Source organism: Lethenteron reissneri, chromosome 33 (genome assembly GCF_015708825.2).
Source record: "Lethenteron reissneri isolate LAM-NWPU_2019-01 chromosome 33, ASM1570882v1, whole genome shotgun sequence".
Lineage (NCBI taxonomy): Eukaryota > Metazoa > Chordata > Hyperoartia > Petromyzontiformes > Petromyzontidae > Lethenteron > Lethenteron reissneri.
This window is the reverse complement of record NC_083811.1, coordinates 2,976,659-3,004,023: the sequence shown is the minus strand read 5'-3', so window position 1 is coordinate 3,004,023 and position 27,365 is coordinate 2,976,659. Positions and strand designations below refer to the sequence as shown.

General features: G+C 48.3%; 1 protein-coding gene across 10 annotated transcripts in view; it reads right to left on the bottom strand.

Annotated features, from left to right (window-relative positions):
- Positions 1-3,034: 3,034 nt before the first annotated feature.
- Positions 3,035-27,365, bottom strand: part of LOC133350176 (diacylglycerol kinase zeta-like) — a 284,717-nt gene continuing 260,386 nt past the window's right edge. For 9 of the 10 annotated variants that reach the window (XM_061564248.1, XM_061564249.1, XM_061564239.1 and 6 more), the window contains 7 exons: positions 25,370-25,492; positions 13,436-13,461; positions 13,256-13,293; positions 12,616-12,736; positions 10,682-10,718; positions 9,687-9,786; positions 3,036-6,199 (listed from right to left, as the gene is read on the bottom strand). In XM_061564248.1, coding sequence (XP_061420232.1) covers positions 6,083-6,199; positions 9,687-9,786; positions 10,682-10,718; positions 12,616-12,736; positions 13,256-13,293; positions 13,436-13,461; positions 25,370-25,492 — 562 coding nt within the window. In that variant the 3' untranslated portion in view covers positions 3,036-6,082. Of the gene's footprint in view, positions 6,200-9,686; positions 9,787-10,681; positions 10,719-12,615; positions 12,737-13,255; positions 13,294-13,435; positions 13,462-25,369; positions 25,493-27,365 lie in introns of all 10 variants that reach the window. The other variant, XM_061564240.1, reaches the window with a different exon arrangement.

The window sequence follows — 27,365 nt, the reverse complement described above, 5'->3', positions numbered from 1 at the left end:
ATGAATGGAACGTATCGGGAGGGGGGGCAGGGGTTGGGCGGGTGACCACCGAACGCACGAGACAGGACAGCGCGACTCAAATGGGGGAAGCTACAGCCATCCGTGGTGGAAATGGAAAAAAACGGTGAGAATTTTGCTGTTAAGAATACAAGAAGAGACGGATCCTTGAGATGTATGTGTTGAACTTCTTTCGCACCGTGCGTAGCCAGTCATGCTAATCGGAGGTGTGAGATGAGTGGCAGAGACATCTATCAGAACGAATGGCGCACTTACATACGCAGTCTATTAAGAGGCGGCCACGTAATTCATATTATCGTGAGAACTAATCAGGGTGGAGTGGTGGTGAAGTGATTAGGGCACTGCTTCAAAGCTGGTGATCCGAGTTTAATTCCCGACCATGGATATCATCAATGAAATTAATGCCGAGCGATATCTGAATCGGTTCCTGACGAATCCACCCTTCACCAACCCACGACCAGTGTGGTGAAGTATGGTCAAACACCCCCCCCCCCACCTCCCTATAGCTGACTTGGCATGGGGAGGTCTTCATCCAGCAGTAGATTGATGAAGGGCTGTGACTATTATATATTTGGCGATGAGCATAATTAATTTCTGAAAGCATAGCGATATTAATTTTCTTTTTCTCAGTCGTGCAGGCCAATTTCTCTTTTCCACAGCTCTTATTTTTAATTAAACTGACGTCTTCAACTCATCGACGCTGCGAACATCAGTAATGGACAGAAACAACCCCTAAAGAGTGCATCACGGCAACTTCACAAAGTCACTCGATGTAACCTTAATCACGTCGCAGATTATATATTCTTGTTAAGGCCACATTGTCACTGACGAATGTGTTGAAATTGTGTTGATGTTAATTGTTCTCGGGAACCAGTGCCAACGAAGAAGCAGCGGCAGCAGTGGCATAACCACCACCAAGTATTTTGTAAGAATGTTCAAGTCGGTCGATGATTGACCAGCGCCCACGTAATGAAAAGTGCTTTGAAAAAAATTCCAATGTCCAGCAATAATTATTTTGGTAATATAAATGACAAAAGTAATATCTGGGGGAGACACAACTGGAAAACAATAGCAGAATATAAATAGCGAGATAAAATTACCGAGAAGCGGATCAGAAGCATAATGATTAAATAAAGAGATGGACAAGGCCAAGATGGATTGAATTTGTAGAAATTAATTTGAAAAATGAAGAGAAACACATCAATGTGCCTAAATGACACGTCCCCATTAGTGCATATTACTCACGATGACGACTGATTATTAAATAAGAACGGAACAAAATGCTGAAAAGTGTGGCAACCACACGGCAGAGATGCAAGCGTAGAGTTGACCTGAGAGACAGAAAGAGAAGCATGTGGATCAGGGACGAAACTCACATTGGAGACACAATGACTGCTCGGGAAAATCAGTGGGAAAGGGCAGGATCTATTATTACGAGATGGGATGATGGCCGATACATGAGACTGACGACAGAATGCAGCCAAAGTAGAGACATCACCCACGAGGACGACCACCAAGGAAGACGGAGTGCACAGATCAGCTGATGTACAGGAGCGAGATAAGATTGTGGCAAACAAGGGACCGTGAGGGATGGTGGCAGTGTGGGGAGGCCTTAATCCAGCAATGGCCGACGATAACAAAACTGACCTATCTTTGCCGATTGCCATTTTTGTCAACATCTAAACAGCGCATCAGCCACACAATCGTCTGCATTGTGAGCTCTCCAGAAGCAAGGAGCAGCCACCGCTGAGCTGATCGCTCACGAAATCCAGAATGGCAGGGGGTCAGCAGTCGGCTTTGCCTATAAATAGGCAGAGGAGAGTCCATTAATGTAGGGGCACTTTTCCCAATAGGTCAAAATAAATGCTACCACTTAACACGCGATGTGAAAAGGCTTAGCCCCAGTGCTTGAAGCGGTTCCAACAGATTACATCCATTAGCATTCTTCCCAGTAAACGTGCAACGTCGGGCTAACGTTTGCGTGTCGTTGGGGAACCGTTGGATCAATGTTGAGGCAGCGTCGAGGCAGCGTTGAGGCAACGTAGGACTAACGTTCCATGCTTACTGGGTTGCTGCTTGACGATTAAAACTCGACAAAGTCAAAGCGATTCATTGAGCCGACGGCTTTGGTTGTCATCTGTGCAGCCTTAGAGCTATTTGTTATTAAGTTCACTGGTTATGTCACAACACAATTAACAATATTGAGTGATGAGCTACAGTCTGTGGAAAAGACGTGCAATTGCAATTGAAAAAACGAGCCTTCATTTGATGATTTTTGTTTATGGATGTGTAGTGAATTACGATAAAAAAATGTTTTATATTCACAGAAAAATTGCTGGAAAGAAGAAAATCAACATCGAGGCCCTGGCCCATGCCTTGGTGATATTTACCACCAGAAATGCCAATCGCACATTTATAAAATGGGATATTAGGAGTATCCCCAGAAAAAATCTTACATTTCTGTCAATAGTCAACTGGAACATCATTAAATATATTCCACTGGCATTTACAAGCGGATACAAAAACACCCCTCAACATTTGGTCATTTCGACCTTTTAGAAAAAAAGTGGCTCTCAATATATTGCTCCTCCTCCTCACACACGAAATAAAAACTAGAAATATCAATAGTTCTTTTGCAAACACTTTTTTTTGTTGCAGATATTTCTTCCTCCTACCCCGGAGAAGGGACAGATCGTGCAAGCTACTAACTCTTATTCGTTACGCACGTTCCATGTACGTACGCCAAACTTCTTTCGCACCCGCACGCAGCCAACCGTGCTAATCGGGGGACGTAGCGACATCGCAGTCGTTTCTCTCCCAACGTCGGCGATCGTCAGTTCTCCCGGGGCCCGGTTGCCGACAGCCACGTGCGGTCAGCACTGCAACCCCGAGTGAGAGAAACACGCGCGCGATTTCGAATCAAAACTCCAATGCACAACTGGAGCTTTGAGTGGGGAGAGAAGGGAGGGAGGGAGGCGGGGCAGATGCCAGTCAGACTTCCCAACGAGTCAGCAAACACACAGCCACTTTTTTTTTCCTCCATATCATTTAATCTCTGCCCACAGAGCTGCAATCATTTCGTATTGCACCACATATAAAATAAAAATAAAACACTTAACATGGATGTTTAAAAGAAAAAAAGTCATTGCGCTAGGGGGAGGGTGGTGGAGAGAAAGGCCACCACAGGTGGTTTGCGTCAATGATCGGGCATGCAGTCCAACAATCGTTTAGCCGGGAGTGTTAATGCGGAACACAAGGAGCGGGAATGATGTGCAACCGAAGGCTAAATGTAAACGAGAAATCAAATGTGTTGACACGACGCCAACTCGCGGGCGAAGCAACGTAAGCAAACTCAACGGAGCTGGCGTTGGATTTGGTGTCGATCCTTCTGTTCGCCGCAAGCCAGTCGCTCTTTACAACCCAGTCGCTCTTTACAACCCAACGAAATACCTCATAGAAACCGCTCTTGTCCCACGCTCGCTCGCCCGCCCCACCTACGACGCAAACTGCTCGCTCTAAATTAAAACATTTTGTGTTTACGTGATGCCAGTTAGGTTTAGCCGCGTAAAAAAAAAAACATCAATTGAGAATCCGACGGAACCGAGAGTCGATTTGAGGGGGGGAAGAGTGAGGGAAGCCGCGGGGCTCGCCGAAGAGCGAAGTCGCTCGCTCATCGTTCGCTCGACGACTCGCTTCGGCGATCTCGAGACGGCGACATCACGGGAACAAAGCCTTGAGGAGAGTGGTAATGACGGTGCTACTGGCACGAGAGCATGGTGGAGCATGCCTCCCTCCCAGATGTAGCTCTCTTTTTTTTTCTTTTGGCATTACTTTTACAAACTTGAATTCTATTTAGCCATGGACGCCCGTGCAACGCCAAACTCACCACTCGCCCAAGGACACAAACCCCAAAATATGCGTGAAAAGTCCCAGAAAAACCAATGACAGCGTGTATAGTTATATGCAGTTAAATATGCACCAATCAACTTAAGGCAATGACGACAACAAAGGAGAATAAACATCTGTCACTGCAATGTTTAAAATGCCGGTAGTGAGCACCCGCTGTGATGGACGCTAGTCCACGAAAATTGGGCTCCGTCCATCTGCTTGGATTTCCCAAGCCGAGTCAAAGCAAATGACTCCCACATGTTAATCCCCATCGCAAGCCACACCTCGCTGCACTCAAGGTCACACATTTGGACACATCACGATCATCAGAACCCTCCTTCCGTGCCCTTTTGGAAATTATTCGAATTTAACCACAGCACAGATTGAGCGTCAGAAGAAAGCCTAAACAATCATAATACGCGAAGGCAATTTATGGGCAATATTTGACAGCAAAATCATCACTGGCAATGGTTTGCTGCATCGCATTGTAAAACAAAAAAAGTTGCCCAATTATGGATGAATCTGATTGCGGATCCCCAGTGGGAAACTTCCAATCACATCTCACACAGAGGTCACATGATAATCCTAGGTTGTGTGCTCTGTCGACGAATATTTTTTTCTACTCACTAAACACACTCCTCAAATAAACTCAAAGCATTGCCACTCTCTGCCATGCTGTACCAAGTTGCTATAGTTGTTAATTAGTAAGTGCACGGCCGGTGACGATTTGGCTGCTAAGATTGCCAGAAAAGCGTCCCAGGTGTATCAATGGTCTTTGGCCCAGTGCGGCGTGCGTTTAAAGAGCCGGCAGAAAAAAAGCACCTGAGGACTTGACAAAATTCAGTGTCTTCCATGGCACCTTTGTCACCGGGGCCCCATCTAGAGGGTCGGCGGGCGGGCATAGACGTGGAGACATTTTCCCTGGCCCTCACACAAAAGAGGGCTCCACAATGAGTATGTTATTTTTGTCATGAATAAGGAACACCCCTCCCCTCCCTCCCTCCCGTGTGTTATTCTGCCCTGGGCATCCAGCCGCGCGCTTCCAGGATTCCTCCGGGCAGAAGAGTTTACCACCAGAAAACCCAATGTTTGACTTTCCTTGCTCCTGGCTACGAGACGTTCACCTTACACTTTGAGTTATCTCAAAGTTATCTCAAAGTGTGTTTGGTTTTTTTTCTCCTCCTCTCTCTCCTTCTCTGATGTAAAACAATAACTTACTGTTCGATTTCAAACCGAAAATTGACGTGGATTAATCGTAGAGACATCTAAAAGAAAACGAGTGAAGATGTGCATTGACGAGAAGCTAAGATTTAAAAAGTGAATCCACTCTTTAAAAATGTACATGGGTGCAACACACTATACAACGGGGACCTTTGATAAATCTGGTCCCAAACGTTCTTAAAACCAAAGCGTACACTAGTAGCTATGGCAAAGAGAAATACATTATATATCCTTCAACTATACCTGAAAGGCAATGTGCGAAACCATAGCGAACGCACTTCCTGTAACTTCACAAGGTAGAGAATGACTGTAAAATCGATCTAAAAATTATCACCTAAAAAAAATCATCGTTTTATTCTTTATTATTTATAAATAATGACACCATAATTAGCCTACTCGAATGTAACTTTACACCAGGATAAACATAAATATCGAAGCAATTTAAAAAAGCCACTGAATATTGTAACAAAACTTTGTCGACAAATGCTGAGAGATTTAAGAGAACTGACATTCTTTACGCTGCTCTTGTCATTTTTGTTTTTACTTCCGTCGCCATTGCAATAAAAATACAACATTTCATCAATAAAAGCTGCTGTAAAAAGAGGAAATTGATTAAATCTTCGTTTAAAAAATAAACTAGTCACATCATCCATCATTATTATCATCATCATCATCAGAGCCTTTGCATCACCATTTTTAAAATATGATTCCAGGGGGGGGGGAGAGTCGAAGAGTGATTTTCCATTCTACCGCAGAGTGCAACATGTAAACTTTAAATTTGTTTTTTTTAATCAGCTCCCCTTTACCATGCGTCTCACTATACCCAACGCTCGCGTCGTCGCTCTGTAACATACACTCGTTTTCTGAATAAAACGTCAGCCTCCTTTTCCTGCCCAATCGTGGCAAAAAAATCATGGAGAACGTCCGTCCTCGCGAGAGCGGCACCCGCCGCCGGCTATACGGCCGTCTCCTGGTCCTCACGCACGATCATCTGGTAGTGTTGTCTGTTCTCCAGGTAGGCGGCCAGCTCCGGGTCTCCGGCCTCTTGAGCCTTGTGCTGCGGCGTGTTACCCTAGCAGGCGGTATCGAAGCAGAAAAAGAATGCCACGGAGAATTACAAACCATCGTTACGACACGGCGGTGGGGGAGGAGGAGGGCGCAGTTTTTACGTTGCTGAAAGAGGGCCCACTGCTTCTGAGTTATTACAGTGTTAACGAAAACATACGGATGATGATGATGATGATAATCATAATAATGCCCTTCTTTATCCAGGGACGTTCAGCATCTGCTTCTGCACACTGTCACCAGTCTCCAAAGTTGTATTCTTTGTTTATGCAAGAGAACAACAAATATATCGTTTTATAGTTTAAAAATAATGTGCTCTTCTGACAATTTTATTTTTTATTGCGCTATCGGCATAATTCCACAATACGTAAAAAAAACATTTGGAACTCTGCAGCTAAGCAGTGCATCACCGTGTGTCAGAGAACGACTCCAGTAGATGATGTCGCAGAAATGCTTCTGAGCTCTTGTCAAAATAACTCGATACAGACTCGGGGCAGGCGTTATATAAATATGCCCTGCAAAGATTGACCATTACATGTCAGCCAATAAATACTTTTTATTCACATGGGGGTGAAATTCGGTCATATGAATGTTAAAATATAAAAAAAAGATTGACATGATGTTGCGTGTGTGTGCAGTCATTGGTGACAACACTGCGATCATCAACTCGCGACACTTGAGAACCCGGTTTTATCAAGGGTGGATGAGACCTGGATTCGAACTCAGGCTCTTGGCAGTACCAGCTCGGCCCTCTGATCTCCCCGCGGGTCAACTGGCCATGTAAAAAAAACTTTCACAACTACATATTTTACGTAATTACTCATGGTTATTCAACAAACCATTGGTACATATTGATTCTATTACATCATTGTGTCAAGGTTAGGCAAATACATATTTCACTGGGGGAAATATGAAACGTCTCAAGCCATTTTCGACATCTCAACATCAGCTGCAGATGGATGTCTAACGATGTAATTCGTTTTACATTAACGAAATAAAACACCCACCAAAGTTCCAGTCACGATTTGCTTCAATCCGGCCGGATGGCTCAGCGGCAGAGCAAGCGGCCCGCTATCGGAAGGTTGAGAGTTCAAATCCTGGTTGAGCGGAGGGAGGCGGGGGGGGGGGTTGCCTCATCCTATCATCCCTTTGGGGGTCAATAAAATGATTACCACTGTGTGGGGAATTCCACAGCGGCTGTCCTACGGAAAGACTCTCCACCCGTCCGAGAAATGTGGAATCTCCACGAGCGGCTCAGGGCTGCAAACGAGAGACGAGGACTTTCCTCGATGCTCATTTGAGCAGCAAATCACTTTGACTTTTTGAGAGATTGCTTGAACTTTCAGACGACGGGGACAGCGACGATGTGTGATCGCTGAACTGTGTCCAATGCCCTCCCCCCCCCACCTCTACCCCATGTAGAGCCACATCTGTCGATGTCATTTTCCACCCTCGTGCGCATTCAACGAGATCAAGACCTGTCCATTCGATCGTCGCCCCAGGGTACATTCATTCGTGGGAACTTACGGTTAAATGTTATATCTCAACTTCTCTCTTGCACTTTCGTTTTTCTTGCCAAACAAAAAAAACCTCACAATGGTTCGTTCAACATTGTCCCATAGAGGAATGGTGAATCGCCTTTACAGAGCGTTCAGTGAACACGTGATATGCAATACATACACGTGTGGAAAGCGCACAACTGGGTGCTGTAGAATGACATAAAGCCCCATTGCTCTGTTGTCACGCCGGATTAGCTAGAATTTTCAGACAGGAAGTTGTTTCAGCCTTTTCTCCAGGCAGGTCACATTTGTTTTCAATTGGTCCGGTTCGTATTCCCTGTGTCATGTTTTTTAATTTCACAGTCTATTAGCTTCAAGACCACGACTTTAATGCGAGCAATAGGTTACTTACATCCTCTTGGGTTTTTGGGCGTAATGATTTAATTCGGCATTTTGAGTACTGTAATTTTATAAATGGTATAAATTGCAGTAATCAATTCGAATAGCAGCTGGGCGCACAGGTGTAGGTATTTCTTACAGCGATGTAATTATCCTATCAGAGAGGTTTAAAATACTCCAGCACCAATTAAAATAGCATTCACAATGCCCATTATTTGCAGTAAGATCGTCTCAATGAATCACAAGAATAATTTCTCAAGAGGGTCCTGCATCTGGCTGTCTGGCTCTTTCCTTTAACAAGCACTTGGGTTCATGTGGGAGAACATTTTAGGGCCTGCAGAAAAAAACACCCAACGCACACGAGGAGCTAACACTCAAAGCTGCGCAAAGACAGATTCAGGAAATCGTGTCGCTGCACTGCCATTGTCCGTCCGCTTCTTAGCCGGGGCCTCTACGACAGCTTGCATACTCAAGCAGTCTCCCGTGTCACACAAGTACTGACCAGGCTCGACGGCGCTCGACGGTGCTCAGCTTCAGAGATATACGACCCGATGGGGCTCCCCCGGGGAGAGATTTTTGGTCGACGGCAAAAAAATAAAACGAGTGCCGGATTCGTCGCGGGCCTGCAAGTGGCCGGCGCCGGTGGTTTTTTTGCCACTGAACGGAGGTAGCGGGCGCACTTGGGTTGCGGCGTCATCCCGATGGTGGCGGACGACGCTCGGCCCGGAATCGCCCGCGTCAATTCACGGCGGAACCGTCGCCTGGCCTGGCTCGTGAGTTAGCGATGCTTTTAAACCTGTCGGGAGCGATGCGCGTCGTCGCCTCACGTCCGCGGCCGCCGCTTTGGCTCGGCAGGAAAAAAAACTCTGCCTCACATGCCGGACCTGAAGGTTTTTGCCGGTTCAGCAGATTGTGCATAAGTTCATAACGAGCAAATAAAATGGATATGTCTGTAAAAACAAAACCCATCTCTTTCGGCCAGCTGGTCCTCCTCAGGAAATGAAGCCAGCGGAAATATTTACACTTTTCTGTTTTTAATCATATGCACGTTATAAAACTATAAGTGGCATCAGTGACATATTAGTTTAGAATAAGGCTTCAAAAGGAGGTGGTTAGCGCACTGTGCGATAAACCTGGCGATCCGAGTTACATTCATTGGCCACGGCTAACATCAGTTGCGAGCGATGTCTGAATCAGTCCTTGTCCAACTGCCCGACTTCACCATGCCGCACTGACCAGCATGGTGAAGTATGGTCAAACGGTCTACATTAAGGAGGCCTTTATCCAACAGTGCATTGTACATACGTATGTATGTTGAACTTCTTTCGCACCACACGTAGCCAACTGCGCTAATCGGAGGTGCATTGATAAAAGACTGTACACATACATCTGAATTATATACGCAATTGGTTCACGTGATCGCTCCAGCCACTTGTTGCACTGCATTCACCGCAACGAAGAACAATCGATTCTACAAACGCTGACTCACAATGCCAAACCACGACCATTCACCAAGCGGCGAGAGCAGGGGGGGAGATGGGGGGTAACCAAATCGTTCCACGCTCAGTAAATGACCGCTGATGGTGAAAGCCGCACCTGTAAGTCTGTCTTCATGAGCGAGGCACCCTTTTCCACCAGGTAGTAGCAGATTGTCCGGTGGTGGAGGTTAGCCGCCTTGTGCAGAGCCGTTTCACCACTGCCGGGAGAAGGGGAGAATGGGGAAAAGGGGGGTGCGGTGGGGGAGTGAGGGGCAGGGGATGAGTGTTACTGCAACTTGCTGACCTGGTGCCCCTACTCGACATACGTGAGAAAGAGCTTCATAGCTCATTGGATTTCTCCAGGATTAATAAAGATTCTGATTCTGTACAGAGAGAGAGAGAAACATGGATACAGAGTGTTTGTAAAAAGTGGTAAGACGGTGGTGGGATGGATAGGTGTACACACACCCACACATGGATGATACTTAGCACATGGCCTAGTCCAGGAGTTGGTGACTATACGGCTCACGGGAGTGATTGTGGCCCGCAACTGCATTACACACTGCCCCCGGGGTCACGTGAGGGCTACCACTCAGAAAACTCTATTTATTTATCACTTAAAGCATCTCAGCCACGCTAATCGGGTACTAGAGGGCAATATTTTCGATCTGGCATACAAAAGCCATTTCTAATTTTAGCACGTTCACAGTCGCTTCTGTCGCCGTAAGGGCCCTCTCGTATGGACACGACTTGCAAGTCCACTGCAGCCCTCCCCGCAGGGGAAAGGTTTCTCATCCCTGGCCTCGACAGCGAAGCCACGTTCACGCTGTGGCTTCAAAATGAACGGGGCGACAGACCACAAAGCCCGACGCCGTCGTCGCGACATCAATCTGCTGACGGTAATGAACGGAAGACCAATTACCGTTATCTAACAAAATACAATAACCGCCGTTCAATTACTGCGCTGATGATTTTGATGGACAAGGATGGGGAAACCGTGTATCAGCTTAAAGGCCGTGAATTTAAATATTACACCGGGGGGGGGGGGGGGGGGTGGTATGATAATTGCACCCATTCGTGTCTTGTTCTGCGCAATGCGGTCGATTGACTTACGTTTCCATGTCAGCCATGTCCAACAGCTCTGACGGGCCTAGAAACAGATAAAAAGGTTTGTTGTGTTCCGATCATGGATCGACGCTCGCTCGTCGCCGGGTGGCTATGTACATACATGTGTTGAACTTTTTTCGCACCGTACGTAGCCAACCGTGTTAATAGGAGGTGCAGGAAATGGCTAAAAGTAGCACGTTTTAGCCGTTCATCTCAGTCAGTCAACCCATAACACCTCGGTCTGTCCTGTGACCTCCTGCCAGCGAGCCTTCCAAACTTTACGTGGCCTGTAAGTGCCTCTAGCTTGGCACAAGTGTCGTGGTGACGTCACCATTGCTTCGTAGCAAACAGCGGCTACTGTTGTACTTGTAGAGACACAGAAGCACACATCAATTCTTGTAAGGCCAACGTGGTTTTTTTCAACAATGACAGTGAGGCACAAATACACTTGTGCAGCACAAAGAATAGGCACAGGCAGCCATCTATTCCCTGCGGTATTCATTGTGCTGGGCACCCAATAGGGTGTGCCATTAAATAGGCATACCTGGTCACGTGACATCTTAATGAAGTAATGAGTCATGTGACCATCTAAATGAGTTAATGAGGTAATAGACACATTCGTATGCATGGCATTCGTTCGTACCCTAATTCGCAACAATCTTTTCCACTTCTCACAGGATTTCCAGAGGTTTGTTTAAACAGGCACTTTTTGTTAAGTGGCAATAATATTCATTGCGGTAAAATTTAAATATATATTTCAAACTAACGGGATAGAATAGAGACGCGTTTTTGAGGTAACACAATACCGAGCCGTGATTAAACATTTATTAAAAAGCAAATCCTCATCCTTATATGAGCTTCAAATAATTTCCCAAAATTGTGGCGGGACTTTTACAGAAAAAGTAGAGAGAGATTAAGACGAGGCGGTGGCGGCGAGGTACCTCGGTTAAGCCACTGTGGAATGAAGCGCCGAACTAGAGAGAACTGAACAAAAACAAACAACGCTTTATTTCCAGGATTACCTTCGTCTGCCAAAACAATTTTGAGCGACGACGGGAACGGATCCCCCCCCTCCCCCAAGTTAAATTAACAAGAGCCTCACTGGAGGAAGCGCGAGGCAGCGAAACGTCCCGGACAGTTTGCCGGGATGCTGACGGATCGCTTGCGACACTCTTTCTTTGACCTGCTGCCTTTAATCTCTCCGATTCCACCTGCCAGTTAGAGCCCCTCCCGCAGACGTGCCTCTCGTGCCAACCCCTCCCTCACCGCCCCCCCCCCCCCAACAACCCCCCCACAACCCATTCACGTCTGCGGCATTGTGATCGTGTATCCCACGAGAGCCTGATCTAGCGGCTCCTGATTTGGCTTTTATTTAGGCCACCAAAGCGGGTTGGTGGGGGGGTGATTGGAGAGGAACAAAACTGCCCAGGGGCCCCTTCTTTCTTTTGTGGGGGGGGGGGGGGGGGGGGAGGAAAGAAAATGTGCAGAAATGATTGAAACAGAAATGGCACGGAGGCACAGAGAAACGGAAACGAACATAGGGCCCAAACGAGATCTACAGCTGCGAAGGCAAGCGACGAGGAAAGGCGATACAGGAAGAGGAAAGGTAATGAGAGAGGACGATAAAGATGGTCCGGATCACACGAGACCACAAGGGGAGAGATAAAACAGCCTTTGCCGTGGAAAATGTTCAGGGCACGCGAAGGCGCCGCTTGTGAATTATTCAGACTTCAACGAAAGGCCCTGTCGCTTTCTCTTTCGACATAATCTATTCTCCTACCTCGCTCCAGAGAATGAAGAATAAAATAAAAATAAAAAACCGAGGTGGAATAAAAACATTCCAACAACTGCTAGAAGGAAGACTACGACTCTGAAGAGTTAGGGCTCAGAAGTGTGTGTTCGCGGAGATTGCCGCTGCTCGTTATTAATGTAACTTTTACCACTGCTCAGGATAAATCGGACCAGATCCTTGTGCCCGAGGTTCGCCGCGTGATGCAACACCGTCCAGCCGGCCGAGTCCGTCGTCAGCATGGCCTCGCCGCTCTTGTAGGCATCAAGGAACTGTAATGCAGACAGGAGGGAGACGCTGGCACCGACGGACCAAGGACACGGCGGGGAAACGACTCGCAAGCTCGCAGGAGCTCCTGACGGTCCGGCTTAATAATAGTTCGCTCACTCTCGATGAGAGAACGACTCACGAGGCACGAGGAGGAACCACAGACAGGCGGTATAGGCAACCCAGGGGGTGAACCGACGCCAACAATTACTCAGGCTCTGCAGTCCTCTACGTATGAAGATGTGTTCGGCCAATTAATGAGTATTTACATGTGGGAGAAAACCAGAGCACCCGGAGAAAATCCACGCGTGCAAGCGGCGGAAACGCTCTCCCCCACACAGATGGAACAGAGAGAGGCCACATTTGCAATATTGCGTTCTCCTGGCGAGCCAGGGTATGGTACCCAGGCATGCAGGGGAAGGGAGCCTCACAACATCTGTGCGATCCACTAACCCTTGCCTCCAGTGCTTCGTGCGTACAAGCTACGTGCGTCGTGTCAGTCGAACAAAAAGGTGACGGTGTACCTTTTCATAGTCTCCTATCCTCGCGGCGGACATGATACCTGCACCGTGGTGGCGGGGGGAGAGGTGTGCGAAGGGTGGAAAGAAATTACATTGAGGACAAAAAACACGCGGTTTTACGAAACGGATTATGAAACATCATGTTCGAAGGCAAATGTGTATGTTTCCAAACGAGAGTCTTACCCGAGTCTTCAGAAGAGAATGTAATCCTAGAACCAAAGAGTAACAAAAAAACAATGAGTTCACAAGATGTAGCAACAGGTATCTTTCTGATGGTCAATTAGGAATATTTCACAACGCTGCACTGCGCAAATCTATCATGAAATCGGTGTAGCCTACAGCTGCTGCGCCATGCTGATAGATAAGTAACCTATATGTATACATAATCAATGCAAAATCCAAAACAAATGTAAAGAAAAGGAAAGCATCAAGAGGGCATCACGTAAACATGGACAACCGGCACAAACGCCACACAAAGCCAGCAGCAACAGGAACAACAACCACAAACGACTCTGCGGTAATTTTTTTTCTATTGGGGTTGGGGGGGGGGCGTTCAGGGGTGGATTGACATAAAACAGTAAGATTGGCACAATGGATGACACCAAAAAGCCTTGAAGTGAAACTCAAAAATCAAGCTGAAAGCATGGGCTTTTAAAGCCCAATTTTTTCGTGCGTTTCCCAGGAGACGTAGAGTGCTATTAATCTGGCGTCCAAAAACGGGCGAGAGCCTCGAAGCGCGTGCACTTTAAGCCACGCTCGCGCGCTCGTGATCCCGACGCGAATCTGCATGTGTAAAGGGGGCGAACGGTTGGCCTCCCTCGCGCTCCGCCTCCCCCCGCCCGCTCGCACTCCCCGCCTCGACCTCCATTCAACTCGGAGACAGTTAATGAAGCTTGAGCCGCTGGAAAAGGGGCCCGCGCTTGTTTAGGCGTGCTCGTGGCATCGTCTGGCGCCGCGTGACCCCGATCCGGCGGCCTCTCTTCGCACATTTCCAGGAAAGCGCGGCGATTAACAGAGCGCCGATACCGATTTGCGACAAACTCGGGCGCACGCGCCTCAGTTTTTAATATTCAGGCGCGTGCGCGTGGGCAGGTTAACTGCGCGGGAGAAACATCTCAATCGGTTGTGGGGGCGATTGTGCGGAACCGTCAAAAGTCAACCTGAGGACAATGCCCCCTCATTTTCTGCCGGCTCGGATTCCGTGACATTTATAAGTTAATTATTTCAATACAACTCGCAGTGACACCTTCCAAATTGCATTTCAAATTAAAAGCTTTTTGGGAAAGAAAAAAGTTAAAACCCCGATTTCCATACATTCAATTCACGAAACGTAATTACAGTGTTAAGTTATTTGGGAGAAACGACCAAATTATTACCACTGCAATTACTGCAAAGGCCGCAATTAGCTACAATGATATTTACTCTCGGCCCCTACATTTCACGATTCATTATAAGCGCTTCAACCCATGGCTTGACGGAATCCGAGTCCTAGCCCTGGAAATTTCACGGAGCGAAAACCAGATGTGTAACCCGATCGCAACGCGCTGCGCTGCGCACGATTCTTCGTACGCACGTACTCGATTTACAAAAGAATTATGGCTCAGACCAGGGCGTCTGTCTGTCTCTCGACAGATTTAACTCTTTAATTCGAACCTTCTAAATCTGCTCAACTCAGTCAAAACTGAACGTAGCAAAATACTCTCTTGCCAGGAATTTTTGGCAAAAGAAATCACGAATCCACCCCTCCCACCCCCGACCTCTCGTTCCCCACCCCCAAAAAATACAGACCACTCAGTATCAACCGAGCAAAAAGCAGCTGCTGCACCAAAGGGGTCATGAGGATTCAAAAAAAAATATTTTTCGAGTTTGGAGGTTTCTCAGCTCATGCGCAGCCTGAGACAATCTCACTTACATGACTCTGCGGGGACTCTTTTAATTGTATTCCCTTCCAGCTAATTCCACATGGGTCGACCAAGTGGCGAGAATTTATCAAGTGTCGGAGGATTACGTGCAGATACTGCCTCTCTGTATGATGGATGTGCGTGCTGTACAAGTTGGGCCAGGAGCAGAGGACCACAGACACTTAGTAACATCGCACTTTGTTTTGAATAGACTTTTTGGATTGCGTTTTTTGTCGTCATACATTCATTGCCAAATGTGATTTGGAAGGTTAAGGAAACAGAACTCTTAATTTTGCTACGGAATAAAACATTCCAAGTGGCCTATCTGTGTGCAGCAGAGGCAGACGGCGTGTCTGTGAGTTTTTTTCCCCAGCTTTATGGTTTTTTTTTTAATAGAATGCCCTTACCCCTGGACTAAAGGATTTAAGATGTTATACCAAATCACGAATTTATAAAAATGCATATTTTTTCACGACTTTATTCGTGGAAGTCTTGCAGAGGAGCAAGCGCAGACTCCCACGCATCTGAGAACGGCTGCGTTAAAATATCTTCAAAGAATTTCTCTTCTGAAAAACCCTTCAAGTGACTTTTTTAAAATCTTTACACAACAGGGGGCACATTTTCCCACACACACGCCACTATGAGATTGTCACTTAATGTTCACAGCGAGATTGTATTTTTTTAAGCTGATGGTTTTGTTGTGGAGTAATTGACCAGATTGAGACCATCAACTCGGTATCCTTGAGAACCCAGTTTAAGGGTGCCAAGATGGCGAGATGTTAACTACCTTGCCAGGTATACAGAAGGTCGTGGGTTTCATCCAAATATACAATGCCTGTATATTTGGAGTTTGCATGTTCTCCCCGTCGTCGCGTGGATTTTTCTCGGGGGACGGGTGGCGTGGCAAAGTTGGGACATGGGCATGAGAAAGGACCGCTTTCTCGTGCCAAGGGGCGATGGCACTCCCTCCAGCTGCTTTTACTCGTCGATTAATGACTAAAAAGTGCAATCGACCACGTATTTCTTCGTGGTCGATTCCTCGAACCTCTTGTGAAGAAAGGCGTTCGCCCCCTCCCTCCCCCCACCACGTCCTGACTCCCGAAGGCAGGAAACCCCCCTCCCGGCCGCCATGCCCGTCGTGACGCGGCCGACGACGCCGGTGGCGACACTGCGCCGGCACACACGCACGGGAACAGGCCACGGGGACCCCTTAGTCCCCCGTCACTCTACGTGTAATCCGATTAGTCGAGCGATCGAACCCAAAATAATATTAACGACAATCGGGTCGAGCAATCGATAACTTACAATGAACGGGGACTGCCTGGCTGTAACGCCATCGGCCGCCCTGCACAGAGCAGAGACTCCACATGGGCAGGGTGCCCACGTGCGAAAGGGCAGGAGGTGCGCGCTCTGCGATCCCTCGCTCGTGCCACCGCTGGTCGGAAGGGCCTCCGTGAGAGCGAGCTCGAGAGAATCCCTCTGGAGGGCATTTGGCCAACGTGGAAGCCGTGCTCTTGGAAAAGGCTGGGGGGCTTAGTAGGCACACTCAAACCCTTTCACACACGACCTGCCGGTCGTTGACGGACCGCAGTCGCATCCTTTCAGAGCGTGCCGGGTGGACGGAGAGGAAACCGTCCCCCTGTTTCGGGCGCCACGCGGCGGAGATCGGAGTGAACCAGCGACTTCTGGATTGCAAATCCGGCGCGCTAACCATTACACCACAGTCAGCATTGGTGACTGAACTGTTCTGATGAGTCCTAGTAAGGACAAAACCAGTCTACGGTTGTCCATCGCTGTATCGCTGCTGCTGACAGTCACATTTGCTAAAAATGTGTTTTTTATGGGAACCTAAGAGGACCACAGTGGAGTTCTTCAGAGCCTGTCTGTGGTTGTTTCAAAAGGCACAAAGGCCGAGCGACGTTTGTACATGTTTCTGTGGGCTGTTTGAAACATTACACCGGCAGCAGCACACGTGCGGGAGGTGTTGAAATGTAGCAAAGTGCTCCTCCTTCCCCACCTACCCCCCACCTACCCCCCATCTATCCCCAACCTACTCCCAACCTAAAAACCACCTACCCCCACCTACCCCCACCCACCCCCAACCTACCAACCACCTAAACACCACCTACCCCCACCTACCCCCACCCACCCCCAACCTACCCCCCACCAACCCCCCATCTATCCCCAACCTACTCCCCACCTAAACACCACCTACCCCCACCTACCCCCACCCACCCCCAACCTACTCCCCACCTAAACACCACCTACCCCCACCTACGCCCCACCTACCACCCCACCTACCACCCCACCTACCACCCCACCTACCCCCCCACCTACCTCTCCACCTACCCCCCACCTAACCCCCCTGTCCATTGCGCCCTCCCCCCCAAACCCCACCCCACCACTTTGGCCCCCCTCCACCCAGACTCCCCAGCCCAGTGGTAAAACAAACTGGTAACTGATTGGAAAGCTGACCTGGGTCACGGATCGCAGGTGCCCTGTAATGCAATTTACTTACATGCAGTGGGATTCCTTTTCCAGTTGTGTTAGCTTAATTAACTTTGAGTCTGTGTAAGCCGAGGACAGTCAATGGCCAACGCATTACCAACAACGCACATTAAAATGGGGCAGCACGAGCTTCTAATGATGCAAGTGGAGCTAATTATGTTTTTCTTTAACATGAATAACTAACAAACAAAAAGTTTTAGTTAAACGAAGAACGTATTGCCGCGATGCTGTTGTGTAAACCTTGGCAAACTACAAACTCTGGGGAAATGATGATCTGTTGTTCCCAGTAATGTTTGTATAGAACTACAAAAATGTGCGTGCCACCACTGACTAATAAACGTAACCTCAACGTACATTTTAATACCGTGCAACGTTTTATGTTCATAGCAATTACAGCATTAACCCATCACGCATTGCATGATAAATAATTTACTCCGCTGAAATATGGACCAACGCCAACTTAAATCCTTTAAGACAGGACAAAAAAAAGGCATATCGGCGTTATTTATTTTCCTAACAGCAAGAAAACTATGACTGATAATTTATTCTGCTTAGGGGGACGATTAAACGCTTATTGTATTCAACGGCCGCGCATTTTGGTGCGCGTTCCACACCATAAGTCTCTTGGCTGAAGCTTTTCTGTCCGCACGCCAACAGCCGCCGGTGTATGATGCCAACGATCGGCGGGCACCAGCGATCCGTGTGGACGTATGGGAGAGGCTTTAAACGAAAAAAAACGCAGCTTTTGCAGGACAAAAATTCCAATGCAGTTACGGAGCTTAAGGAGGCCCGTTAAACTGTCACGGTGTAACAATACGCAGAAAGCCTGCCTCGGATAGCTCGGTAATAAACCAAAACTCCCGCGGAGAGCCAGAGACGGAGAGAGGGCGAGCGAGTGAGACGTTGCCAGGCCCAACTTGCGTTGCGCTACCGCGGGTGTCGTGGGTGTTTGGACACCGACGACATGTTTAGCTTTGGGGGTAAAAAAAAAAAAACTCCTGCCATTGCAGGGTCAGCGTTTTCCCTCCCCTCCTGCGAGGAGACGTGTAAAATGCTGATTATGCCGTTCACGGGGTAGAGTTAAACACACGGTTTGTATGCAGGCAGGAAACTCGGTACCCGAGTGAGCAGCCTCTAGTCGTGTGGATTTTATATAGTTACGGCTTCATTTGATGCTGGAGCTGTTCAGGGCTGAGCTCCAGAAAATAAATATGTCCGTGCCCGACCTCCTGTTGGGGATCCAGGAAGTTTGGGGACCCCTAGAAAATATTCCCAAACAAATTAAGCCCCGAATACAATTCTGGTGCGGTCGAACTCCACTTGTCCATGATGAGGTCATGAGGTGCAACTTCTCCGACCTTGTCTGTAAATCTTAAACTAAGCATTGTTGAACTTATTTCGCACCACCATACGGAGCCAACCGTGCCAATCGGAGGAAGGACGACCAGCTAAACACAAAAAGCGATTCTAAAGAAATGAGTTTTCAATCTAGACGATTATTTAAAAGTGCACAGCTCCAGTGGAAGAGCGTTCCAGACGGCCCCAGAAGTGCATCTGAAAGTGCGCGACGCGGTGACCAGTCCTTGTTCGATGGCCAGACAAAAACAGGATTGGCGATACACAACATTGAGAGCGGTCACCAACGTATGAAGAACTCCACAACTCTGGCTGTCGCCTGATGATGCCAGTTGTAATTACTGGCGAAACGTTACAGTACTCAAATTGTAAATGTTGTGGGTTTACTCTCCAACACACCGGTGCGCTGTACTAGTAACCAAATGGCATGTTTTATTTACATGACAAACCTTACTAATCGCCTATGTCCAGTGGTGGCAGGTTTAACGACATTTATATTTACGCGATCTAACCCAAAAACCTCTATTATGGAAGAACTCCTACTTCCCCGGCTTCTATTTAAGTGCGATGGCTTAAAAATGATCCCTATTATATATTTTTTTCATCTGAAATTGTAAAAAAATAACCACAGGACCCCATTCGCCGCTAGTGGGACAACCATCCACGTCCAGTGTAGCTGCACTCCCCCCACCCCGTGCTTGTAACTTGGTTGGGGGAGGGGGGGGTCCCTCCGCATTCCCTGCAGCCGCAACGAATTGGCCTAATGCATTCAGGGTGCGTGTGTTCCATCACCCGTCCCATTCCTGGCATAATAAAGGTTGCAAATGATACTCCAGTGACGCTAAACAGTTTCGGTCCAAAGAACGTCCTCAGCAAAAAAAGAAAAATGAGCATCGTAGAATTTACTACGCTTGCTGAAACAAAAAAAAATGGTAAGTGTTCCACAAACGAGACTTTAATGCGGTCTCTCAGTGGTTGGAGGTGGAATGCATTTCGGTTTAATTTCATGCAAAAGGAAGGCAGAAAATGTGTCAACTCTATAGATAAAGTTGATTCAGTGAGGCTGAATTTCATAAACAGCATCTATGCCCAACTTACAAACAAGTAGCGTTTCATTGTTCGAAACATCAGCCAATGTTGATTGTGACAATGTTTAGCCAATCATTCTGACATCTTTTTGAGTAGATTCAAAAAAGGATCACTTCGCGAAAAAGAGTCCCAGGGTAAAACATCGAACTCAAGCCAAAGGGGGCTGGAGGAGTGGGGTGAGCCAGCTCTGAGTTTGCCCGAGGAGCTCCGATGGAGTGTGGCCACATTTAAACGGGGCAAAAAGTGCAATCTCAACTCGCGTACGGTGCACACTAGACATATATGTATATGCAAGGGCCAGGTTGGAGGCGCTTGCAGTGAAACAACAAACTCAGCGCGGCCCTGCATCTGCACACTCGCTCGTTTCGAGAGAGGAAGAAAAAAAATCTCTCCCGACAACAAAGCTTCCTAATTTACACTTCCGTGGAAAAAGAAAAGCAGACAAAGAAACGGTGGTAACGTCTCGCTGGTTTGGAACTTTATGACCTAGCGTCAGTTATACAAGTACCAGGAGCCAGACTTTAAAGTTTACCCTTCATTTAGCTGGGGAGCTCACACTCGAGGGAGTAATGGCACATCCATTCATTGACTTTAATTATCGATTTTTCAAGCTCACAATACCTGCATTCCAAATGCTTTCTAACAACTTATGTTTAACAATTAGAATATATATATGTTGCTGTTGGGTAGTGTATCATACTATGAACCTAGAGACCTGAGCTCACCACATCCCGACTGGACGACAGCAAATGGTCTCCTTCACGCTCGTCCCAAATCCCTCATCTCTAAACTCACTCGTAAACGTTACCTCATCACTGCAAAACTCACATCGTAGTTCCCACCGGCACTGAATCCAGTCCAAGAAACTTTCAAGATGGGACTAATCAGCATATTCAATTTCCTCCAAGTACCCGTCCCCTGCCTACCTCTCTCCCTCCTCATCTTGATCTACTTCCCTCCAAATACTCTCCTACCGCTCACCACACTCTACTCACCTCCATGCACTCTCCGATCTCTCAATTCTCATCTCACTCCACTGCCCACCACACTCGCTCCAGCAACCAAGGCTTTCTATAACATTTCCCAGCCCACTTTTGCTTAGTGGGAGGTCGCTCATTCTCCTCTGCTGCTTTCCCCCAGCCGTCCGTGCTGTCAATTCCCCACCCCTATTCAAGACCTGCCTTTTCCCCCTCTGCCTTTGACTGAATGATTCTTTCTCCTGATAAAATGTCCACTGTTCTGCACAGCATGGCGAGATGCAGCTGCATTTCAACGGTCTATAAATCCAACCGCAAACACTCCTAATAGAGCCGCCACAATGTAGGCGACAGCAGTCCACGTGGAACGTTCAGCATCTATAGCGCACGCTGTTAGGATAGGGTGCGACAGGAACTCCCTCATTTCACCCAGAATGCAGTTGGTCATGACATCCCATGACTGACTGCATTCAAGCGATCACACTGTTGATGAAATTAAAAAGTACGTAACCAGTCTCGACACATTTTTAACTTTTAAACTGAAGTACATATTGGGAATAACTCGTGTTTTTTTTCTTCTTCTTTGTTAAATACATAATTAAGCGTGCTGTTCAAGTAACTCAATATCCCACTAAATATTTTTCTCAATTGAATAAATCGTGCTTCAAAAGGCCAAAAATAAAAGGCAACTGTTTAGCCATGTGGAACTTGCTTTCAATAATAAATCTGGATGGCAGCAGTAAATTATTAGAAGCACAATGAACAACTACCCTTCTCTGAACTCACAGTCATCCGTCAATGCCAGTGAGCTGTGGAGAATCAGCATTTTTCCACGTACTCAAGCTGGGGGAATGTATTTACTGAATTTAAGCATCTGCAGCTCACCAAGGCATCACCACGTGGTCAGGCATATCCTGAAAACCGCAAAGAACACTCGCATATGCGGCATCCTCGAGAATCACGAACATAGCCCACGGGCATTTCAGAAGGATGTCTGTTAACTGCCATCCTGCCCAGCTGGTTCAGCAGCAATGGATTCACCGATTCACAACCTTCCCGATACCACGAACGATCGCAACTCGTCGTCCCAATTCAAATTGAAGACGCCAATTTCTCTCTTAACACCACTCACGGCGGAAGCTCCTCCACTCGATAAGAGCCCCGGAAATCCCCTCGACAGGGATTTTGCATTGCTTACTCTCCTAAGCCAGCCGTCTCAGAAGTGGTGGGGGTTAACCACAACTTTCCACCCCACCACAAGCATCCTGCCTAACGACTAACTGCGGCGCATCCGTTTACGCAGCTGGGTGGACAGAGTTGTGGCAATGTAAGGATGTTTCCCCGCTGTTTCAATCCGCAGGTTACGATCAAGATATGATGCATGCACCGCAAGCACAGGAATCAATACTAATCGACGAAGCAATAGCCCACGTAGCTCAAATGCGCTATGGGCACAAATATCACGAATAAAGTCGAAGCGTAGTATTTTAATTGCCTCTCCGCTCTTACTCTATCCCTGCTTTTGCCCACGGAAAATAATTGCCTGCTCTGTGTTTGAAACTCAAATTCGATGGCCACCAATGTGAATTTGTTATCCGTTTGTAATACCCCAAATTCACATGGCAACCGGTGCCAGCTTGACTTGTGTGCAGGGCGGGTTGCACAACTGCAGGCCCCAGCAGGGCAGACTGATGCCTTCGAAATCTTTCGTGTTGCACATATCAGGAGAGACTGCACTGCCAACAGATTGAGTCTACAAGCAGCTGTTTGACCTGATAAAGAAAACACACCTGCACCACAATTAATTTCACTCTTCATTTGCACGATCACGCAATTACAATCTATCGTTAATAGAGGAGAGCGGAGGTGAATGTTAATGTTTTTACTTGAAAAAAAGTATGCAGTGAACAATCTGGAAAAAGCTGATAACATATAGTCCAGGTTATTTTTGCTCTCCCAGCATGTTACAGCATTTCACATTTGTTGTTACAAATACTGTATATATTCTTTCGATAATAAAGCATTCCCATCCACCCCCGGAATAGCACGGAATAGAATTGTAAGCTAAAATTATAATGGCATGATTAAAAAATGCAGCAATGCCACCTGCTCCAGCGGAGACAGATGGCCGCATCTGCAGTTGTGCCCCTTTCTCAGCAGAACATTCCCCTCGAAAAAGTTGAAATGAAGCGCGCGGTGAAAAATGAATGAAGTCGGGTAATCGCTCGAAGTCTCGGGCCATCTGCCACGCCGGCGTCACGCCTTCCAAACGGAGCTCCTCTCTCCCCTCGGCTCAAGTGCGAGTGCAGACGTGACGAGGCAACAAAATCAAGCGGCGGACGGACGGAGCGGCCAAGGCCATCAATCCAGCTACCGTCACAGAGCATCGACGCTCAGAATCACTCCCCCTTGCCCGGCACGCCCGGCACGCCTGGCAACGCGAGGACGGGCCGGCCGGGCGGCCTCGGCCGTGCCACAACGAGCCGCAGCTCTTGGCCCTGAGCCGCCACCGGTCAATCTCGGATACCCGTCCACAGGCATCGATCTTGTCACCGGCTGGCGAGAGCTCCGGGGGGAGAGAGCGTTCCACGAGTAAATAATTCGTGGTGCGCCTAGCGCGTAGCGCTCGCGAGGCCGCTAGCTTCGCGGGAAAGCGCGCGGAATCACGCTGGTTGTCGCCAACGCGACGATGTTCAGCTTACGCGATGCCGCGCAGCAAAGTCTAAACAACGAAAACCATACTTACAGCTCCCTCGGCTGAGATGACACAAGTCTGTCAATACCGATGTATTGCTTAAGATGAAATTTGAAGTCGCATACCCAGGTGACTTTTGTAAAATAGTCACAACAGGGACAAACGGGCGGCGAGTCTGTGCACAATGTTACTTTCGCATCCCCAAAATCAGCTGATACATTATCAACATCACGATCAGCATTATCACCGATGCTCTATCCACTGCCGCCCCACGCTGTCACCACCCCTCGCGGAATCGCAATGCCGCTATCCATCTCGTCCCTGTATGACTCTGGATCTAATCGCCTCATCTCTGCAGTGGTCACTCTCTTGGGCGTGCATTACATCCTTCGGCTAACATTCTGTGACCAGACTCGCCCATGGTCCATTAAACCCACTTGCTTACCATGTCCCCAATTTCCATTTTCGACCCTATCCATATGATTCTCCAAGTGTAATACAATACAGTAATAGTGTATATATATATAGTCTATGCACTTGGCATAGAGATTGCTGTTATATAGTTACGTACAAAGGTACACATATGAGATCACCAACACACACACACTCGACCTCTCTTGTGAACACCACAACCACCCTGAGAAGCTTGAACAAGATCGGGTGGCACACCCCAACCCCTCGTCCCCCCGCCCCCCAACCGTCGGTGGTGAAAGCCACGCTTCTTTATTCGCATGGCAGAGAGTCCATCCAGATTTGACCAAACTTCACCGTAATGACGTTCACGTCGGCGACTGCCGAGCGAGCCGGCGACAGCCCCCCCCAACCCACCCCGCCGGTGACCGATGTCAGCGGGCGGCGCGCGTGGCCACGCCGATTCCCGGTGGTTTTCAGCTCGGCCACTGCTGTCCCTTACCCCACACCACCCCCCATCAGCCTCAACTCTGCGGGGGGTGATTCTGAAAGGGGGCCACATCTGCCGTGCCGGGCGAACAAGAAGGGTGGCGCCGTGAAGTAAAAAAACGATCGCCCGCTCGCTCGCCCGCCTGCCCGCCCGCTCGCCCCCGGGGCGAACCGCCACGATCGGTTCAACTGGGAGTGAAGTGGGTGGTCGGGTAAATAAAAGAAAAGAAAAATATGGAGGGTTAAGGGCAAGTTATCTTAAAGGCCAAATAAATGTGGAGATCGTTTCGTCTTCCCGGTTGTTACCACCATTAAATTGTAGCCAATTTGTTCTCGACGGCAGGTAAGAAAAAGAAACCCAAGGAGCAAATGCAATGTCCAACCACGAGGAGATCCATTGTTGATGTCACGGAATCGACTCCACGACGGTAATGACGGGCTGAGCCAACCACCCCGCCAGTGATTTCGAAGAGACTAACCTCTCCGAATGCCCATTACAAAAATCACCCGGGGAATGTTCCAGATCTCGTCGGATCTCAAAAGCTCAGCAGGTTTTAGTCTGGTTGTTCCCACCGCCTGTATACCTGTGGCAGCAAAAACGAAGCTTACCAATGGGGGACACTGTGTGCGTGCGCGCGCAATGTGCGCGGCATTCCCAACGACCGTGCTGTGAGCGTGCGAGGTGACGTACAGGGGAGGCGCCTGATCGTGGGACGAGTTCTCCGGGAGGCACCTCGGCACCAACTGGTCACCAGCGGATGCAGCTCCCTCCAATCGGTCACCTGCATCATCCGCAGCAACTGCTCCCTCCGGCCTGCAGGTCAAGCAAATGGAACATCGTCATCCTCGTCGTCGTACGCAATTACGGATGAGGTCATCGGCAACCGCGATCAACCCCCCCCCCCGCTGAACTAAGGCATCTCCATGCCTTTTGAGTCATGGGGGTTATTTGACCATACCTCACCGTGCAGGTCAGTTTGTTTTTGATATAGGCGGGGAGTGGGCGGAGCGTACGGGTGCAGTACAAGAATGTTTTTTTGGTGCACTACCCATTGCTGTCTCCAGTGCAGGCCCGTAGCAGCCCGGTTTCATCCGACGTAGTAGCCACGCACCTGAGAACAATCCAGGCTCGAACCCGCTTAGCTTCCGAGACGATAAAATGGGAAAATTAATTGCCGATATGTGGGAAGTGGACAGCGGTCTCCCTAGGGAGAGACTGAGGCCATCTCTGGGAATGTGTAAATTGTTCACGACTGGCCCTGGACCGCCGCTGCCAATGGAGATGAGTGGAGCCTTCCGAGCTCGTACGGACCTTGACTTTTATAGCAACAACAAAGGCTCTAATTGGAACGTGAACGTTAATTGTATATTGTGAGTACTCCAAGCGCACCAATAAATACGTCCAAACGATGACATTAACAAGAACCGGAATGATTCCACCATGCGCCGTGAAGCTTAAACGCATCCCGTTAACAACAATCGGAGCACGTGTACGTTTCTAATGACAATCGACGCGTCTGTACGTTTATAAAGACAATCGACATGTGTATGTTTATAATGACAATCGATGCGTCTATACGTTATTAATCACAATCGACATGTGCACGTTTATAATGACAATCGGCACGCGTGTACGTTTATAAATTGGAAGCCACACCGTGGCACACTCCGCCTTGGGCAAAACGCTAAAAAGCAGAACGATCCGCTGTTTACCATCGGCCCACTTGCGGAGCTCATTTACGTTTATTTATACAAAACACGTACACTCGCCTTCGTCCGAAATGCCTTGAGGAGCCCATTACAGTACGTGCTAATTGAACCAAAGTGCTTGTTTAAGTCTAATAACGCTGTGCTGGGAGAAGAGAAGGCAGGGGAGGTGGGGGTAAATAAAAGTCCTCACGGACCACGGCTAATTGTCATGGAAATACGGGCAGGAGAAGAGGTAAACTTTAGAAAAAGCACGTGCACAGTTTGTTGACTCAGCTTAACGGGGGAGAGTGGCCTCGGTTGTTTTCGCTGGAAAGCCCAGGGCCGAAGCCAATTTAAATTTGAGCACGGGGCGGCGGGCGATTGACGGATGGACGGACAGGGTCAAGCAAACACTCGCTGTTGACAGGCACGTGCAGGTTTGGTCAGACTGGACTGGACTCACGGACGGATGGGCTGACTTATGAACTGACCGACGGATGGACGGATTGACCGATGAACTGAGTTTACTGACGCATGGACGGACAGGATTGAGCGACGGACAGACTGGACAGACAGACTGGACATACTGATGGACACACGAATGGGCTGATTCACCGCTGAACAGACAGACTGACCCACGGACCGATAGACTGATCGATTGATGGACAAACGGACGGGCTGACTGATTTACCAATGAACGGTCAGATAGACACACTGACGGACAGACTGACTGATGGACACACGAATGGGCAGACGTACTGCTGCAAAGACAGACAGACAGACTGACGGTCAGACAGGCTGATGGACTGACGACCGACCGACGGTCCGATGGACGGAGCGGACATCTGGCAAAGGCGCCGCCGACCGAAAGGAAAGGGATTGTCTAACGAAAGCAGCAGCTGGTGCGCGTTTGTGTCCCGTCCACGTTGGCGAGCTGAGCCAGGTCGGGCCAGCGCCAGCGGGCTCGCTGTCAAAACAAATCCCCTGTGACGACGTAG